General features: G+C 43.3%; 1 protein-coding gene across 1 annotated transcript; it reads left to right on the top strand.

The window, feature by feature from the left end:
• Positions 1-1,721: 1,721 nt before the first annotated feature.
• PIN4 (peptidylprolyl cis/trans isomerase, NIMA-interacting 4) lies at positions 1,722-12,430 on the top strand. Its single transcript, XM_007089114.3, has 4 exons — positions 1,722-1,870; positions 4,656-4,729; positions 11,750-11,869; positions 12,252-12,430. Exons 1-4 carry the CDS (start codon positions 1,828-1,830, stop codon positions 12,408-12,410), a joined length of 396 nt encoding a protein of 131 aa, XP_007089176.1. The 5' UTR covers positions 1,722-1,827; the 3' UTR covers positions 12,411-12,430.
• The last annotated feature ends 8,472 nt before the right edge of the window (positions 12,431-20,902 follow it).

Raw genomic sequence — 20,902 nt, forward strand, 5'->3', positions numbered from 1 at the left:
CACTAAGCATTTGTCAGGTGCATCTGCCATTTAATACTGGCTCTTCACTGGGATCTGAACTCTGCTTCATTCCCACTCTTCATTCCATGGTCGGTGGTCACAGGAAGGGCTGTTCCCTATGAAAAACCAGAAGTAAAGTGCCTCCTGGGCTCCTGGCTGTGGATGAGCTGATGAACATGAGGCCATACTGACATTGTCAAATTCCATCCCCCATTTCCCAGCCAGACTTGGAAAGTCAGTACATGGGCAGGATCCACCTCACAAGCAGAGAACCAATGATCCCCTCAGCATTGGATGTGTTTCCTACAGTTTATCACTCCCAATCTGAAACAAGGAGTGCCCAAGATGTGGTATGTCCAGAAGTCACAGCAGTACAAGAGGGGGCTGCTTGTTATGTATGAGTTGGGGGTGGGCACAGTATCAAAAATGCTTGATCCTTTGGTCTGGGCATGAAGCACCCCAGTCCAGCAAGGCTGTATCCAAACACTAAACTCTGAACTGGAGTTCTGGCTGGTAGTGGCAAGCTGGGACAGCTATCTTATGGAGCCTAAGAAAAAGGTTTGACCTTATATACAAATCAGGAGAAGAGGGGTTACAGATAAGGGAAGAAAGTGTGGGGACACAAATTCAAAACTCATTCATCTTACTCTAACATTCTATGAGTTAGTCGTTGGTTTCTGTGCTTTACAAATATAAACTTGTTTAATTCTCTTAACACCCTGTGAGTAGGTACTATTATCATCAACTCCATTTTACAGATAGTGAAACTGAGCCAAAGAAGGATGAGGTAATTTCCTCAAGGTCACAGAGCTAGTAGCCAGATGTTGGAGCAGGGATTTGAAGCCAGGCAGTCTGGCTCCAGAATCCATGCTTTTAAGTATTTTATACTGCACCATTACAGAAAATTTGGAAAATATACAGAAACATATACAACAACCTGTACTAGCACCACTGGTCACATTTTGCTAGGTAGCCTTCCTGTCTTTTATGCATATATAATAGAGCACACTATATACTTTTTCTAAAAAATGAATCATATTCTATAGCTTGGTCTGTAACCTTCCTTAAGTCCATTTCCTGTGTCAGCTTTTCAGACAGCTTTACATTCATTATTTTAAATGGCGCATATCCTTTTGTGTGATTGAAACATTATTTATTTAAGCAATACCCCACTGAGGAACATTTAGACCGTTTCCAATTTTTCTCCATGACAGAGTTCTGCAAGAGGCAGAGGGGTGATAGCTTTTTTTTTTTTTTTAACTATCTTCTAAATCCAATCAGCTACAACTGCAGAATAAAATTTAAAAATGAAAAACCTCAAGAGAGAGCAAGACCTATGAGTAGGAGAGAGCAGGAGGAGGGGGCAACCACCGCGGCTCTTCCTCCTTTCCCTTTGTCTGGCGGCCCCGCGGGATTGGCTAGAGCCGGCGCCAAGGGACTGCAGAGGCCCGCACCTTCCACTACGCATGCGTGGAGGAGATGGGCGGGGGAGTGAGGGAGCATGGGAGCTAGCGCAAATAATGGCGTGCGATAGAAGGAACAGCTACAACAAAAAAAACGCAAAGGCGGGGTTTCCCGCCCCTGCTTCACCACTGGCTCCTCCCCTCTAACAGAACCTAACTTCTTATTGGTCAGACATCTTCAGCTCCATTGGTCCGCGGGCCCAAGGACCGGGTCTGCCCCAAATTATGCCTGCTTCCAGGGCCACAGCAAAAACTGTCAAGTTCGATGCCGTTTTCAGTCGTTTGTTTCGGACATGCCCGTGGGGCCTGAAGGGGCTTTGTCAGGCAACCGAAGCCTTTGACAGTACAGCCCCAAGATTCGAAGATGCCGCCCAAGGGAAAAAGCCGTTCCGGGAAAGGGGGGAAAGGTAGAGCGGCCAAAGCAGCCAGAGAGAATGGGATCGGATGAGGAGCGAGGGGAGGAAGCCGACCGGCGACCCCCAGGGCCCGGGACGGGGCAGTGGGTGGCCAGTGACTAGAGGATTGACCCGGAAGTGAGAAGATGGAGACAGTGCGGACTTCTCTGGAAAGCCTTTATTGAAAACGCAGGGGAATTAAATGGTAGATAGAGGAAGACAAAGGACTAAGAGGAAGTTTTGATGGTTTCTTCAAAATGGGGAAAACTTAAGAGTGAGGCTGACGTAAAGGATCCGGTAGAGTTAGAGAGGTAAGGGGCCGGAAGGAGTGAAGTTGGAGAAAATGGGGTCTAGGACAGAGGTGGAGAAGTTGACCTTTGAATAGGAGAAAGGACACTTTATGCTCGAGGCCATAGGGAAAGAGACGAGGATGGGTGTGGTTGTAAAAATTGGGGCCACAATGGGGAGGTGTTTATAGGATATCATGATTCATGGCCTCAATTTCTTGTTAAAGTGGAAGGCAAGGGTAATTTTTAAGACCGAGGGGCAAGGACTGAGTGAGGTTCTTAAGAGTGGTAAAGGTTTGGAGTCGTCATTGGGGGTGATGGGAAAGGGAAGGAAACGCTAATAAAAGGATCAGCCCTCAAGGCTGAGAGCCTAAGGTTGAAGGCCATGAATTTGTAGAGGACACAATCTGCACAGTCATGATTTACCTGGTAACTTGCAACTGGCACAATATAAGATTGAAAAGAGCTAGGTGTAGCCTTGAGCCAAGGTTGAGGGTTTGTTGGACAATGAGAATAGAATAGCAGAACAAGTGAATTAAGGGTGACAGTAGGAACACAGATGATCGAGCATAGGGTCTAGACTGGCAGGGGAAGGAGAAATGGGTAGCCCAGGGAAACACATCAGGATAAAGGTACCGAAGTTGGGAGTGATTTCTGTGAAGTCAAAGAGCCAGTGTTGTGAGAGTGAGGCATGAGAAGGCTGGAAGAACATGAAGTTGTAGCCAGAGACTGAACTGTTAGTTCTCGGTGGCACAGTTCCATCGTGTTGTGCCCTTGGGAGCAGGTGGCCTGGAGTAGAAGGCATGGACATTGAGGAGGAGGGAGGTCCAGAAGTGTGAAGTTAGGTTGTTGGGTGATTCCTCAGCCTAGGTGGTGAGGTCATCCAAGATGATGGCAAGAGTGAGGATGGAAAGGCAGCCTGAAACTGCTGCCAGAGTCCTCAGTCAATCAAAGGGAGTGAAGTGGTGGCAGTCAGAAGATGCCAGCATCCAGCAGGGGAGAGGCTGGGATAACAGGAATGCATCATCGTTCAAGAGTGAATGTACAGCAGTTTTAGTGTAATAAAACTCCTTTGGCAGTAACATTTTCCTAGGCATTTGGCGATCAGCATTTTGGGTTTTCAGTTTAGTTGGACATTTATTGAACAACTGTTGTGTGCCATGTACTGTGCTAGGCATTGGAGATACTAAGACAAGTAAGATGGAATCTCCTGATTAAAACTTTTCAGTGGTTCCCTATTGTAGGTTCCTTAGTGGGGCTCATAGGCCCTCATGCCCTAACCTTCAGCCATTTCCCCAGGGCTTACTTATCTCACAGCATTCCCACCTCAGACTTGGATTCATCCATAGTTTCATACACACCACGGTGTTTGACCACCCTGGGGTGTCTCCTCATCCTTGTCTTTTCTTCACTTAGCTTCTGTTCATCCAGGAAACCTTCCCTGACTGGCTAAAATGGCTCTCTGTGCTTCCACAGCCTTCTGTCCATAGATCACAGGTCATTCTCCTGAAATGATCTGTTTACGTATCTGTCTTCCCCAGTAGAATATGAATTTCCTGAAGGAAGATACCATGGCTTGTTCATCTTTGTATGCCCAGTGTCTAATAGTTATTTAGGAAATGTTTATTGAACTGAACATTTAATCCAGCAGTAGTTCTTAGGAACATGAGCCTCTAAAAGTAAGTATGCTGCCACAAACAACAAAGTTGGTGTAGTGGTGAGATGACATAATAGTAAAATGTAAGATGCTCCCTGTGGTGGTTAATCTGAATACCGACAACTTTTCTTAGTAAGGTATCAATAGGCAATGCAGGAGACTCCAGGAATTTGGACAATGAATACATTCTTTAGCCAAATATGGGTGGTGGGAAATTTGATCTTTATTTAAAATAGATTCTTAGAGATTTTACTTATTGGAATTGTGAGTACTCAAATACATAGTTGCAGTGCTTATTAGAAATCTTACAGGAGGGGGGCGCCTGGGTGGCTCAGTCGGTTAACGTCCGACTTTAGCTAAGATCAGGATCTCACGGTTTGTGAGTTCGAGCCCTGTGTCGGGTTCTGTGCTAACAGCCTCAGAGCCTGGAGCTTGATTCAGAGTCTGTGTCTCCCCCTCTCTCTGCGCCTCCCATGCTCATGCTCTATATCTCTCTGTCTCTCAATAATATATAAATGTTAAAAAAAAAAATCTTACAGGAGCTCGGAGATTTGCCCTTAGAAGCAGGATTTCAAATTGGGTCCAGAGAATCTGGACCAGACTTTTGGCACTCTCATTCATCCATTAGCACACTCACTTGTATATCTGTTTTCTACGAAGGGCTTATGTGGGCATGAATTTCTTGTTTTAAGAGAGGTGAGTCACAGGTTAATTGTAGCTTCATGTAGTAAAGTGGCAGAGTGCCCCTTTGAAGCATGGTGCTATGACAGAAGTATCCACTCCTCTTGTATTGGACCTTTCTGTAAATATCAAGATGCATTTTAAATGAGTACCTATGATCTCTTCTCTAAAGGGGGAGCAGCCTCTGGGAGTGACAGTTCTGACAAGAAGGCTCAGGGTCCCAAAGGTGGTGGCAATGCAGTAAAGGTGAGTTACTAGTTCCTTTTCTTTCATGTTAAATATAAATAACATACATATACATGTGTTATTTTGGTACCCAGAAAAGGAAAAGACAGTATGCTTAACCCATTCTAAGAGGCTAGCCTACTTACTACTGGGGCACCTGGGTGGCTCAGTCAGTTAAGCATCTCACTCTTATTTCAGCTCTGGTCACAATCTCACGGTCATGATGACCAGTCGTGATCGAGCCCCTCATTGGACTCTGCACTGAAACGGTGTGGAGCCTGCTTGGGATTCTCTTTCTTTTTCTCTCTCTGCCCCTTCCCCCCGCCAAAATAAACTTAAAAAAAGAGGCTAGCCTACTACTGATATGAAATCAAGATAACATAAAATTGGAAAATAGGGACCAGTGTCACAAAGTAATTCCATTTTATTTCTCAACTGTTCCCTCAAACATCCAGAATTTCTTCATACTTTGTATTGTTTCTTAACATGTATTAAGTTAGATCTTCCCAGTAAATGAATGAACTGTTTGTCAGAAGGAAATAATATTTAATATTTTATGTTGCTCCCCCAATTGGTAAGCTACAGTCCAGGGACCTGACCATGAACATTGGGATGGGAGGCAATCACAAATAACTATTTGAAGTACTTGACCTAGTACAGAGGAGTGTTATCTGCCCTGGGAAAACAAAACCTTACTACTTAGTGCTACGTCACAAGGCAGTTTCATTGTTTCAGAGTATGGGATCCGATACTTGGATTCATTCATTCAATAAGGATTTAGTGACATCTGCCCTGTGTCAAGCAGTGTACTGAGATGGTTTCTGTATTTAAAAACAAAAACAAAAACGGGCACCAGGGTGGCTCATTCAATTGAGCTTTCAATTTCAGCTCAGGTCACAATCTCATGGTTCATGAGTTTGAGCCCTGCGTTGAGCTCTGTGCTGACAGCTCAGAGCCTGAAACCTGCTTCAGATTCTCTGTCTTCGTCTCTCTCTCTCTGCCCCTCCCCTGCTCACACTCTGTCTATCTGTCTCTCAAAAATAAATAAACATTAGGGGCGCCTGGGTGGCTCAGTCGGTTAAGCGGCCGACTTCGGCTCAGGTCATGATCTCGCGGTCCATGAGTTCGAGCCCCGCATCGGGCTCTGTGCTGACTGCTCAGAGCCTGGAGCCTGTTTCAGATTCTGTGTCTCCCTCTCTCTGACCCTCCCCTGTTCATGCTCTGTCTCTCCCTGTCTTGAAAATAAATAAAACATTAAAAAAATTTTTTTTTCTAAATAAAAAATAAATAAATAAACATTAAAAAAATCTTTAAAAAATCCAGCAGGTAAGAGATGGTTTCTATTATCACAGTATACTTGGAGCAGTTAGGTAAAGATAAATTTCACTGCTGTATAATAAGTGGAGTAGTGGATTGCATCGTATAAACCCAGCCATGCACACGCAGCCAAAAAAAAGAGAGAGGGAGCATAGAAACAGTGTGGGCTTTTCTACCCACTTTTCTACTCGATGACCCTATGGCCCAGAGAAAGTGAGGTAGGAGACATTAATCAGCTTCTCCATAGTAGACCTCTGTTCTCGTATGAGCATCCAGTTATGTGAAGTGGGATTCTGGTATCCAAAGAGAAGTTCTCATAAAACGTGGTCCCTAAATATAAACCAAGTACTTCGTCTGGTGTTCAGCTGAAGAAGTTGTCATTGTTGCCGCAGTCTGGGGAGACAGGCTGTGTTGGGTTTGATGAGGGCTGACATGTTGGTCTCCAGTATGGCATCTTCATAAGGGATATTGTAGGGAATTTTGGCCATATACAATTTTCACCTTATATGCTGACTTTTACAAGCACCCAACACAAGAGACTGCTCCGCTGCACATGGCTTCAAAGAGGATTCTTGCTCTTTCTGGAAAAAAATGATTTCAGTGTGGCTGTGCATGAGGTATGTGGAAAGAAGTGGCACATAGGAAATTTGATTAGAACTAAATTCTCTTGCTAAGCTTTTTCTTTTGAGATTATTTTATTTTTATTTTATTTTGGGAGAGAGAGAGAGCAAGCACATGAGCAGGGGAGGGGCAGAGAGAGAGGGAGACAGAGAATCCCAAGCAGGCTCTAAGCTGTCAGCACAGAGGCCGATATGTGCCTCAATCCCACAAACCGTGAGATCATGACCTGAGCCAAAATCCAGAGTTGGACACCTAACCAACTGATCAACCCAGGCACCCCATCTTTTGAGATAATTTGAGACTCACATTCCACTTGTAAGAAATGGTACATGTGCTGTTTCCTGTTTCCCCCCGATAACATGTTACATCAAACTCTAGTACACAGCACAACCAGGAGGTTGACGTTGATCCAGTAAACATACAGAACATTTCCATCACCCCCAGAATCCCTCTTGTTGCCCTTTTATAGCCATACCCACTTTCCTCCCCCACCTTCCCTCCGTCCTTAACCCCTGGCAGCAACTGATCTGTTCTCTATTTCTGTAATTTTATAATTTCAAGAATGTTACACGAATGGAATGACACAATATGTAACCTTTTGGCTTTTTCACTGGCATAATTCTCCGGAGATTTCACCTATCAATAGTCTATTCCTTTGTATTGCTAAGTAGTGTGCCATGGAATGGGTGTGCTGTAGTATGTTTAACTGTTCACCTGCTAGAGGACATCTGAGTTATTTCTGGTGTTTGGAAAGGTCCCAGTAGGAAGGGAACCCTGGAACCCTCCAGCCTTTTAGGGGCTAGGCTCCTTCCACATCCTGCCATCCTGCTTTCAATCCCACTCCTGAGCCCACACCCTGCCCTGTGCCTCTAGAGCTATCCAGATTCTGAAATCCACCTACCAACCACAGCTTCCTTCCTTCCCCTTTGCTTCCTGCCTCCCCCAGTCTTGTTCTGTTCTTCTGTGCATATGGACCTCTAGCCCTCAAGCCTGCCTGTTCTTCCCACCGTCTCCCGGCTTCCTGTCTGTTGTCCAAGCCCTGTATGTCCTGTAGGCTGGAAATTAGATCAGAGAGCTTGACCACTGGATGTTGGAGCCCCGACTCTTTTTCCTTTTGGTCAGCTGTTGCATCCACCTGCCAGACTACCAACTCCAGATCATCCAGTGGTCTACTTCCTTTACATTAAAATTTTTTTAATGTTTGTTTATTTTTGAGAGAGAGAGACAAGGAGAGGGACGGAGGGGGTGCGGACAGAGGATCCAAAGCAGGCTCTGTGCTGACAGCAGCATGCCCAATGACGGGCTTGAACTCACGAACTGTGAAATCATGACCTGAGCCGAAGCCAGAAGCTTAACTGACTAAGCCACCCAGGCGCCCCTACTTCCTTTACATTTAAACCCAGAACTGCTGGGCCCTGCTGGAGAGTCACACAGCCTTGGGAATTGGGACCACTAATTCCTGGTCTCTAACCTTAGCTAGGCTCTCAGTACTACTCAGCAGTCCTCTGCCACTCACTTCAAGCCATCCACCACCCTGCTCCAGTCCGTCAGTAGATAACTTCGTCCATTGTTTCTCAATCCTGCTGTACATCAGATTCGCCTAGATAGCTTCTCAGACTACCAATGTCCAGGGTCCCACCCCAGACCAGCTGCCTCAGAATCCCTGGAGGATGGGGCCTGGACCTTGGTGGATTTTTTATTTATCTTTTTAAAAAATTTTTTAATGTTTATTTATTTTTGAGAGAGAGCGAGAGAGAGAGCATGAGTGAGGGAGGGGCATAGAGAGAGGGAGACACAGAATCTGAAGCAGGCTTCAGGCTCTGAGCTGTCGGCATAGAGCCTGATCAGGGCTGGAACTCAAAAGCCGTGAGATCATGACCTGAGCCAAAGTCGGACGCTCAACCTACTGAGCCACCCAGGTGCCCCTCAAAAGCACTGAGGACGATTCTGAAATACTGCCAGGGTTGACAAACACTGACCCAGTGTCACAGGGTTGGTGTGAGGATTTCATGAGAGAAGTGCTTAGCACATGCCTAGCAAATAATAACTTTTAAATATTGTTAAATTTTCAGAAGAAAATGGAAACCTGATCTATTGTGAGGAACTCGTTGGCTTTCTGGCCCCCTCTCCAACAAAGTTCTCTTCACCCACATCTCCCTTCTCTGTCTTCTCATCTTTCTTTCTTTAAGACTAATAAGTTTTTCAAGCAGGGCTCTGAGTACCAGGCCTTATCCTGCATTATGTCCACCCTGTTTCTTTGCTCTGTCTTCAACCTTTCACTCTTTACTGCATCTTTCCCTTCATTCTGAGACCTCTGCCCAGGGACCTTTAAAATACGTACATGTTGGGCTGCCTGGGTGGCTCAGTCGGTTAAGCATCCGACTTCGGCTCAGGTCATGATCTCACAGTCCTTGAGTTCGAGCCCTGCGTCGGGCTCTGTGCTGGAGCCTGCTTCGGGTTCTGTGTCTGCCTCTCTCTTTGCCCCTCCCCCATTTGTGCTCTGTCTCTCTCCCTCTCTCTCCCTCAAAAATAAATAAACATTTAAAAAAATTTTTTTAAAGCAAAATATAAAAAACAATAAAAAATAAAAATAACATATATACATGTCTGTGACCATTTTCTTCTGATAAGAGCCCTTTCTCTTTTTCTACCTCAGCTGGGGGAGTACCCCACACGGATTTCCTTCCTGCCTCCTATCCCTCTCTCTGTGTGCCCTCCACCATCTGGCTTCTGCAGTTTCTACTCTTCTGAAACTGCTTTTGCTAAGGTCATCAATCACTCATTGCTAAATCGGTTGTACTTCTTACCTGATCACTCTGCTGCATTTAAGCCTGTTGACCATTTCCTCCTTGAAACTTTCTTTTGGCTTGGTTTCTATTAACACACCTTTCCTACCTTTCTGGCCTTTCTTTTTATATTATGGTTATTGAGCTTTTTCCTTGCTTATTGCTTAAACATCAGTGTTCTCCGAGGATGTCTTTAACCTACGTTTCTCCTATTCTCATTCTACGTAACCTTCCTGGGCAATCTCATCACCTCCCATAGTGTCAGCTGCTACCTCTGTGCTAATCACTCCCAAATTCTCTGTGGGTTGGCTCTCTTGTTTTTTAAGTTTATTCATTTATTTAGAGAGAGAGTGAGAATGCACAGGAAAGGCAGAGAGAAAATCCCAAGCAGGCTCTGCACTGTCAGTGCAGAGCCTGACGCAGGGCTCAAACCCACAAACAGCAAGATCATGACCTGAGCCAAAATCAGGAGTCGGACACTTAACCAACTGAGCTACCCAGGTGCCCCAGGGTTGGCTGTCTTCTAAGATGCCAGCCTTACACAGTTGCCAGTTGGTCACATTGCAAACCCCACAGGTACTACAGACTCATTATGTGTAACCTGTCAGACTGTCCAGACCAAAATACTTGTTTATTCATGTATAAGGTGCTGGGTGGTCTCCCCTTTCTGTGATCATGAATACTGTAATTCAGTTCCCAGTAATTGTACCAGAAGGTTGCTTTGTGAGTGTAGAAGCATAAAGAGGGGGGGCATCCTAGAAGCTGTTTTGGCCAGGCCAACTTGAGGTCTTGATGAACTGTCCTTGTTTCCCAACATGTATCTCTAGTGTCCAGATTGTTCCTGTCTGCCAGGGACAGTACATTCTGTACATCCTGTACATTCTATATAATTTTGCCTCTCTGAACCCTGCTTTTTGACACATTCTTTCCTTTGCTATCTATGTTCCTAATTCCTGTGTAGCTCCTCCATCGGGAAGTTATTCCTGTGGGCCTAGAATCCCCTTGCCCCCAATTGCAATAGTTGAACCCTGAAGACAACCTTGATTTGCTTGTCTCCATTTATAAGGGAGACACCTTTAGCCCCCATCCCAGTGTATCACTTACAATATGAAACAATGGATTGTGTTTGAGAAATTGGAAATCCTGCAAAATGGCTACCCTGACAAAACCAGTTTTCAAGATAGAGTGATTTTAATAAAAACACATGGCTTTATGTAAACATAGGTCAAACTTGAATACTTCTATAGGGTTGAGTATTCTTAATCAACATACGATACTTTTTCAAAGTGTTGAATTGTGAGGAGGCTTTATACCTTGGGCCTTTTTTCATAAAAAATATTTCCTAGTGGGTTTTTAAATATCATCCCCACTCTGATGAAATAACAGCTAACCTTTATTGAATACTGACTGCATCACCTCAGTCTTCACAACCCTATGAGAACACATAAGTACTATTATTATCTCAGTGCACAAAGGGGGAAACACTTAGAGGTTTAAGAAAATGCCTACAATTGGGGCACCTGGGTGGTTTAGTCAGTTAAGTGTCTAACTTCCGCTGAGGTCATGATCTCACAGTTTGTGGATTCAAGCCCCACATTAGGCTCTGTGCTGATGGCCTAGAACCTAGAACCTGCTTTGGATTCGGTGTCTCCCTCTCTTTCTGCCTCTCCCCCACTTGTGCTCTGTCTCTCAAAAATAAATGTTAAAAATTTTTTAAAAAGAAAAAAAATGCCTGCAATTGTACAGCAGAGGTGGGATTTGACTCAAAGGCCCAAGCTTTCAACTATTCTGTTTCCTCTTCCTGTTACCATTGAAGTACATGGTTAAGATAGTAGCTTCCCACAGCCAGGTGCCCATTTTCCATCTAAATCAGATTTCTGAGGGGTGCCTGAGCTCAGTCAGTTAAGCGTCCGATTTCTCCTCAGGTCATGATCTCACAGTTTGTGAGTTCAAGCCCCATGTCGGGCTCTGTGCTGACATCTCGGAGCCTGGAGCCTGCTTCAGATTCTGTGTCTCCCTCTCTCTGCCCCTCCCCTACATGCGCTCGCTCGCTCACTCTCTCAAATATAAACACTGAAAAATTTTTTTAGTAAAAAAAAAATTTAAGTTAATTAAAAAAAAATCAGAGTTCTGAGATAGTGTCTTGACATGGGAAACGAGCTTGTGGCCATCGCCCAACTGAGCAGACTTCAGGGTTTTGTTGCCGTAACCTGATCTATTTTTTCACTACTGGGGGTAATACAGCATGACTGCTGTACTGTGAGAAAAGGAATTGTTTGTGTCTCTCAACTTATGTGACCATACTTTTTCCTTGTAGGTCAGACACATTCTGTGTGAAAAACATGGGAAAATCATGGAAGCCATGGAAAAGTTGAAATCTGGAATGAGATTCAATGAAGTGGCCATACAGTATAGTGAAGATAAAGCCAGGCAAGGGGTATGGTGTTGTTTTCATTTATCCCCCATGGAGGACACACAGTGGTAGGGGTTATTTCTATGTTCTGCCTTTAATTTTAGCCATATCTTGGTTTAAAGATCTTAAAAGCAGAAATGTACAGTTGTGTACAGGGCACCTGTTGTCTAAGACTAGGCACGACCAAACTCGCACAGCTGAGACACCTGGCAGCATTGTGAGTGCTTATGTGTTCAGTCCATGGTTGGATCTCTTTCACCCATTTGTCCTTGTCAGGCCCACTTCTTTACAGCCCAGGCAAATAAAACTAGGAACCTTAGCATTTGTGTTGGGAAATTCTCAAGCTACTGTAGAACTGTTTCCTCTGGAGGGCCACCTGACATCACATATCTTTTGGGTTTTTCAGGGTGACTTGGGTTGGATGACCAGAGGTACCATGGTGGGACCATTTCAAGAAGCAGCATTTGCCTTGCCCATAAGTGGGCTGGATAAGCCTGTGTTTACAGACCCTCCAGTTAAGACAAAATTTGGATATCATATTATTATGGTTGAAGGGAGAAAATAAAATTGTATGGAAGACTGACAGTGTTTTATACAATTCTGTTTATTTCTTTTTAAAAAAATTTTTTTTTGATGTTTTTATTTATTTCTGAGACAGAGAGAGACAGAGCATGAGCAGGGGAGGGGCAGAGAGAGAGGGAGACACAGAATCTGAAACGGGCTCCAGGCTCTGAGTCATTGGCACAGAGCCTGACGTGGGGCTCGAACTCACGAGCTGTGAGATCATGACCTGAGCTGAAGTCGGACGCCCAATCGACTAAGCCACCCAGGTGCCCCTGTTTATTTCTTTAAAAGGTGTTGAATAATCCTTGTATTTTATGAACTCTGTCATTGTGGGTTTGTCGGCACAAGATGAGGTGGGGAAAAGTTAGTGTGCACACTATAGTGGGTATTCAGTCAGCTGTTCTCAAAGATAAGTCAAGCAAGGGCACCCAGCTGGCTCAGTCGGTAGAGCATGCAACTCTTGATCTTGGGATTGTGAGTTTGAGCCCCACATTGGGTGTAAAGTTTACTTAATTAAAAAAAGAGAGAAGTCAAGCAGACTCCTTTTAACCTTCAGTCTCTTTTCCCTCAGAGCTACTGTCTGTGATTCTCAGTATACCCCATAAGTTAATTTAAAAATCATCTCTAGGAGAGCCAAATACCTAGTTCACACTATTCACACATTGAGTTGGACATCAAATAGTTGTATTAGCATATGAAAATCCTAAAATAAGCAATAGACAACACTTGTTTTGTAAGTTAGCCAACTTTGATCTGCCAGGACAGTTATTAGCTCCAATGTCTTAATATAATATGCTGTACATAAAGGCCATTCAACATGAACTTTTTTTTGTGAACTCTTCTTTTTAAATAAACATTTATTGCAGGCAAAAAGGCACTCAGTTCTTCTACCAGTTGTTTGTACTAGACTAAGCAGCCGATGTTTTATGTATCTGAATTTTTTATTTCACATTCCCATATTTATAACATACAAAAATGTATAAAGAATTATAAATACTGTACTGCTTCAAAAATAAAACTTTGCCAAAATAACCACATGATTCTTAACAGTGATTCTTTTAATACACTGTGTTCTTGCTCAGCTGCATTTGACATAGAAGTTTCTTATTTTAGAGGAGTTTCTGGGCATCCTCAGCAGGTTAGTCCTCCAGGAGATTTTCCCCACTGAGCAGACTAACGGATGGTACGTAGTGATAATGACACCATTCCTTTGCTGAATCCGATTGAGGTTTCTGGTACGTTCATTCTTACTAGGACCGTGAAAGGTTTTCACTCTCATTCCTGGAGTCCACTTAACAAATTCTTTTATCCACGTGCTAATGAGATTGGTTGGCATGATCAGCAGCACATGATTCACAAGTGTGGCATCAAACATACCAGAAAGGAAAGCGATGATCTGCACAGTCTTCCCTAATCCCATATCATCTGCCAAGATGCCACCTTTTCTTCCATCCCTATATAGGCTATAGAGGAAAGCTATACCTTCCTTCTGGTGCTCAAATAGTTGGTTGTGGAGCTCTCGATAGAGCAGCAGGCCAGAGTTGCACACATCTGTGAATTCATCATCTCCGTGTTCTGCCAACTCCTCCAAGGCTTCCTGTATTTTTTGGATTCTGCTCATCACCTTTTCATTGGGAAAAATGTCCTTTGCCAAATTGAAAAGTTTAAATGCTTCTTCCAGATCTCCATTCTTAGTTGCTTCTTTGGCCTCTTTCACGTATCTGTAAAAAAAAAAAAAAAAAAAAAAAATATATATATATATATATATATATATATACATATATATATAGATAGATTAGATAGAGAAGATTAGAAAAGAAGGAAACAGATTGAACATTCAATCTGAGAACATGTTAGAATCCATTTTGGAAACTAAACTGCAGTTGGGTTTTTAATATCCTCAATTCAGGATGGGAAAGATTAGCACAGAAGATGCCAATGAAAGCTGGCATCACTTAAGACACATACCCACCAGACACTGCCAGCAACACCTTCAGACATTATTTGTGAGAAATGTATGTGCAAAGGTTATTGGTTCCATAGTATTTTTTTAAAATGTCACCCATAAGAAGTATGGAGTGATATTTTCTTGTAAAACCAACCAACCAGGGGTGCCTGGGTGGCTCAGTCAGTTGAGCATCCGACTTCTGCTCAGGTCGTGATCTCATCACCTGTGTGTTCGAACCCTGCATTGGGCTCTGTGCAGACAGCTCAGAGCCTGGAGCCCGCTTCAGATTCTGCATCTCCATCTCTCTCTGCTGCCCCTCCCCCACTCGCACTGTCTCTGTGTCTCTCAAAAATAAACAAACATTAAAAAATTAAAAAAAAAAAAAACAACCAAACCAACCAACCTATATCGTGGGAGCATGGAAACAGGAAAGATACCTGGGCACTTCTCAAACCTTATTTTTCTGTACCTCTGATACATTTGACACTAATGATCACTCCCTCCTTAAAATTTCTTCCTTCCACTGGATTCCTATAGATTCTTCCTGGTTTCCTTCCTGATCAGTGGCCATTTCTTCTGTGTCTTTCTTGGGATCCTATTCTTCTTTCCATAGGGCTCAGTCCTGGGCCCTCTTCTCATTCCTTTTACTCTCTCCTCTGGCTTTCCCAGAGCTTCCACCTCCACCTATGTGCTCATGAAACCACTCTCTCCATTCCAGGGCTTGCCCCCAAACTCCAGTCTAGACTCGCATTCCAAATGCCTTCTGCACATCTCCACTTGAAAAAAAATCTCACAGGCAACTCAAATTCAACTAATTCCAAATTAAACTTGTTATTTCCCCCTCTAAAAACATGTTTCTCCATTCATGTGATAGTAAATGACACTACTATCAACTTAGCCATACAAGCTAGAAATCTGAAGATCATCCTTGACTCCAATTCACATGAGTCATCCTTGACCTCCACCCTCTTTTAATCACCCTCTCCCCTAGCTGGACAATCCCCAAGCCCTACTAACTTTATTTCCCAAGTATAACCTATGTCTCCATCTGCACTACCACTACTGTGGTTTAAGTCACCATCACCTCCGGCCCAGGTAATGGCAACTTCCTACTCACTGGTCTCCTTACATCCACTCTTGGCCCCTCCAATACATTCTCTACATAGCAGCCAGTGATACTGCCTAAAACATAAAAGAAAAAAAATGTAAAAGAAATCAGGTCATTCCTCTGCTTAATATTCTCCAGTGGTTTACAGTCAATTGATTTAGAAAGGAGGCCAAAACAATTCACTGAGGAAAGAATAGTCTTTTCAACTGAATATCATATGCAAAAGAATAAAATTGATCCCCTACCTCACACCATACACAAAAATTAATTAAAAATGGGTCACAGACATAAATATAAGAACTAAAAACTCTTAGAAGAAAATATAGGTGTAAATCTTCGTAACCTTGGATTTGGCAGTGGTTTCTTAGATATGATGCCAAACACACAAGCAACCAAAGGAAAAAGAAATTGGACTTCACCAAATGAAAAACTTTTATGTTTCCAAGGATACTACCAAGAAAGTGAAAAGACAACCCAAGCAATGGGAGAAAATATTTGTAAATCATGTATCTGATAAAGGATTTGTACTTAGAATATATAAAGAAATCTTGTAACTCAATAATTAAAAGACAACACAATTTAAAAATGGAAAAAGGATCTGAATAGAGATTTCTCCAAAGAAGATCTATAGATAGCTAGTAAGCACAGGAAATAATGCTCAACATCATTAGTCATCAGGGAAATGCAAACCAAAACCACAATGAGATACCACTTTATGCCCATTAGGATGACTAGAATCAAAAAGCAAGAAAATACCAAGTGTTGGCAACAATGTGGAAAAATTGGAACTCTCATAACACTGTTGGTGGGAATGTAAAATGCTGCAGCCGCTTTGGAAATAATTTGTCAGTTCCTCAAAAAAGTTACACATGGGTGTGGCTGGGTGGCTCAGCCGGTTGAGCATCCCACCTCAGCTCAGGTCATGATCTCACAATTTGTGAGTTCAAGCCCCATGCTGGGCTGCTTCTGTCAGTGCAGAGCCCGCATCTTTGGATCCTCTGTCCCCTCTCTCTCTGCCCCTCCCCACCCCCTCAAAAAAAAAACCCAAACATTAAAAAAAAGTTACACATGGGATTACCATGTGATCCAAGAATTCTACAATCAGGTACAGACTCAAGAGAAATGAAAACATCTGTCCACAGAAAATCTTGTACATGAATGTGCGTAGCAGTATTATTCATACGCCAAAAGGGGAAATAACACAGATATCCACCAACTGAATGGATAAAAATGCGGTATATTGGGGCACCTGGGTGGCTCTGTCAGTTAAGGGTCCAACTTTGGCTCAGGTCATGATCTCTCAGTTTGTGAGTTCGAGCCCTGCATCAGGCTCCGTGCTGACAGCTCAGAGCCTGGAGCCTGCTTCAGGTTCTGTGTCTTATTCTCTCTCTGTCCCTCCCCTGCTCACACTCTGCCTCTCTCTCTCATTCTCTAAAAAATAAACATTAAAAATTTTTTTTAATGTGGTATAGCCATATGATGGAATATTATGCAGCCATAAAAAAGGAATAAAATACTGATTCGTGCTACAACATGAATGAACCTTGAAAATGTTTTGCTACATGAGTAAGCCAGTCACAAAAGAGCACGTTTTATTATTCCATTCATATGAAATGTCCAGAATAGGCAAATTCACAGAGGAAAAAGTAGATTGGTGGTTGCCAGGGACTGGGGGGGGGGGGGCTGGGGAATTCTGGGACTTGGTGGTGGTAACAGCTAAAGGGCAAGGAATTTCTTTTGGGGGTGATGAATGTACAACTCTGTGAATATACTAAAAATTATTAAACTGTATAGTTTACATGGCTGAAATGTATGTATGGTATGTGAACTATACCTCAATAAAGCTATTAACAATAACAGAAAATTCTTCAGTGGCTTCCTGTGGCCTATATAATAGAGTTTAAGTTCCTTAGCCTGGCATTCCAAGCCCTCCTGATATAGCCCGGAACTGCTGAACCTCTCTGCCTTAACTCCTACCACTTCCTGCCTCAAACATCTTATTTTAACCCCTTATGCCCATCATGCTACTTGGTGTCATCTAAGCTTACACCACCCTCCTCTTCCTGGAATGCACTCTCCTTTCATCAAACGAAACTCACAGAACTCATTCTTTAAGACAGTAACTCTCAATGTTATGCATAATCTTCTGGAGGGCTTGTTAAAACACAGAATGCTAGACCCCAACACCAAACTATCTGATTCTATAGTCAGGCCCAAGAATTTGTATTTCTATAAAGTTCCCAGGTGATACTAATGCTTGTGGTCCAGAGACCATACTTTAGGAGCTGCTTTGAGGTATACACCAGGCCTCACCTGCGGTTCCCCTAGGCTGCCTTCTATCCCTACCCTATCCCAGAGCTGGATCAACTGTTCCACCTCAGGACTCCCCCATGTGCTCATCTCTTATCAGTGCACTTAACACATTGTATTAAAATCATTACAAAACAATCTAGCTGTATTACAAATGTATGAAACAAACTCACTGAAAGGGTAGAGACAAAAGGTGCTGACCTAATAACCTAGGAAATGAGGAAGTCTGTACGACTAAAAACAAAAGAAACAATATAAGTATTGTACTCTAGTGGATAAAGTTGTTTTTGGCGTATGGGCTAACAATTCTGTCGCTACAATGCATGTATAATAAAATTGAAGAGTTAGGTAAATGCGGTGCCTCAGTGGCTCAGTCGGTTAAGCATCTGACTTTGGCTCAGGTCATGATCTCATGGTTCATGAGTTCAAGCCCCGTGTCGGGATCTGTGCTGACAGCTCGGAGCCTGGAGCCTGCTTCAGATTCTCTCTCTCTCTCTCTCTCTCTCTCTCTCTCTCTCTCTCTCTCTCAAAAATAAATAAACATTATTTCTTTTTCTTTTTTTTTATTTTTTATTTTATTTTTGAGACAGAGAGAGACAGAGCATGAACGGGGGAGGGTCAGAGAGAGAGGGAGACACAGAATCTGAAACAGGCTCCAGGCTCTGAGCAGACAGCACAGAGCCTGACGCGGGGCTCGAACTCACGGACTGCGAGATCGTGACCTGAGCCGAAGTCGGACGCTTAACCGACTGAGCCACCCAGGCGCCCCCATTATTTATTTTTCAAAAAAAAATTTTTTTTGAAGAATTAAGTAAATGAATGGTGGATAGTGGGAGCCACGTTTCTTACCTGTTCGAATGGAGAAGCAAGAGGAGACGGTGGTGATGCATGTGGTAATGGATTAGAGTTGGAGACATCAATATAAACCCATTTTTAACACAGATACAGGTGGTTATACATAGAATATTTACAGTTGTGTGTATACACATGGAGTATTATACACCCATATTTCCTTGCTTGGTCAGGTGAGAGGGCCTAGAAGCAAGAAAATCCCAGTAGCAAAAAGCTCACCTAGCACCCAGATCTTGGTTTCTAATACGATTCTCCAATAAAAGGAACCTGGGCTCCTTGGAAAAATGGCTGATTCTAGGACTGTGGCAGGAACTGTGTAAGATGAGCCTGGAGGAACCTGTAGTGTCAGAAAATAAGGAAGTGCTCAAACAACCCCCCACAATGATGGGAGTATGCCAAAAAGACACAGGAGCCAAATGAAAGAGCTCTCAATGGTCACAGCTGGAACAATTTGAGCAACAAAGTAAAATTGGATTAGAACCCAATGTATAAAATAAATACCTATGAGTCCATACTGATATAAATGAGTGAACAAATATAGGAGAGGAGACAAATCTCCCATGCAGGAGAAAATCAAATAATTTATGTAGATACTCTGCCCTCAAGGAAATGGAGCATAACTCCCTCTACCTAAATATGGAGTGCATATACTAACATCCTCCCAAAAAGTACAGTGTGGAAAGGTATGGGGGAGGGGAGAAGCGCAAGTAACTTTAAAGAGGAGAATCCTGGCAAACAGTACCTCAGCCAGGTGATTACAGTCAACACTAACAATGATATATCACATTAACATATGTACCCTTGATACAATTTGATGATAAGGGCACTTTACCTCTCTAGTCTTCCCCCCAAAACCAAAACCTCCAATCTAAACACCAGAAACAATGAAAGATCCCAATTGAGAGAACATTTTACAAAACACCTAAGCAATACTCCTCAAAACTGTCAAAGTTATCAAAAACAAAGGAAGTCTAAGAAAATGTCACAGGCAAGAGTAACCTAAAGAGACAGATGACAAAATGTAATGTGATGTCCTAGACAGGATGCAAGAACAGAAAAAGGACCTTATGTAAAAACGAAGGAAATCTAGGGGTGCCTGAGTGGCTCAGTCAGTTAGGTATCCAACTCTTAATTTTGGCTCAGGTCATGAGCTCATGGTTTGTGAGATGGATCCCCATGTCAGGCTCTGCATGGACAGTGTGGAGCCTACTTGGGATTCTTTCTCTCTCTCTGCCCCTCCTCTGCTTGTGCTCTCTCTCAGTCTCTTTCAGAATGAAGAAATGAACTTTAAAAAAAAAAGATGAAGAGCAGGAAAGGAGGAAGAAAAGAGCTTGCTTGCTGTAAAACTCTGCTAGTTCTACTGTGGCAGGTCAGCTGCCCACCTCCCCAAACTCTACTGAGCTGTAGAATTAAGTTATATTCCCTCTTACTCTGGTCTTGAACGTGAGGGCATAGTGATGACCACTGGATCCCTCCACCTTAGTGCCAGCCCCTGAACTCATTCTCCACTTTCTCTTTCCTCACAACCCTCCCCACCCTCAGGGTGCCTTCACCTGGGTAACTGGTCTTCTGGCTTGGTCTATGTCCCAGAGCTTGAAGGAGAAAATATGTCATTTTCTATTACTATTAGATCGTTTCCAAATCCCTAAACTGGTAACCTGTCCAGTATCCTAAACCCCTGTGAAGCCTGGTCTTCTAACTACAGCCAGGCCTCCTCTCCAGGAAGTAAAGTGCTGCCTGTGAACCCTAGCTCTGGGTTACACTCCCCAGAATCATACACCTTTTTTTTTTTTTTAACAAAATGTTTATTTTTGAGAGAGAGAGAGAGCACAAGCAGGGAAGGGGCAGAGAGAGAAGGGGACAGAGGATCCTAAGCAGGCTCTGCACTGACAGCAGTGAGCTCGATGTGGGGCTCAAACTCACAAACCATGAGATCATAACCTGAACTGAAGGTGGATGCTCAACCAAGCCACCCAGGCATCGTAATACACCAACCTTTTAAATGGCAACTGTCTGCTTAGACTTTTTTTTTTTTTGTCTTTTTAAAATCTTTTTAATGTTTACTTATTTTTGAAGGTGAGAGAGAGACAGGGTGTGAGTAGGGGAGGGGCAGAGAGAGAGACACAGAATCTGAAGCAGGCCCCAGGCTGAGCTGTCAGCACAGAGCCCGACGCAGGGCTCGAACTCACAAACTGCGAGATCATGACCCTGAGCTGAAGTCGGACGCTCAACCGACTGAGCCACCCAGGTGCCCCTGTCTGCTTAGACTTCTTAC

Source organism: Panthera tigris, chromosome X, assembly GCF_018350195.1.
Source record: "Panthera tigris isolate Pti1 chromosome X, P.tigris_Pti1_mat1.1, whole genome shotgun sequence".
Lineage (NCBI taxonomy): Eukaryota > Metazoa > Chordata > Mammalia > Carnivora > Felidae > Panthera > Panthera tigris.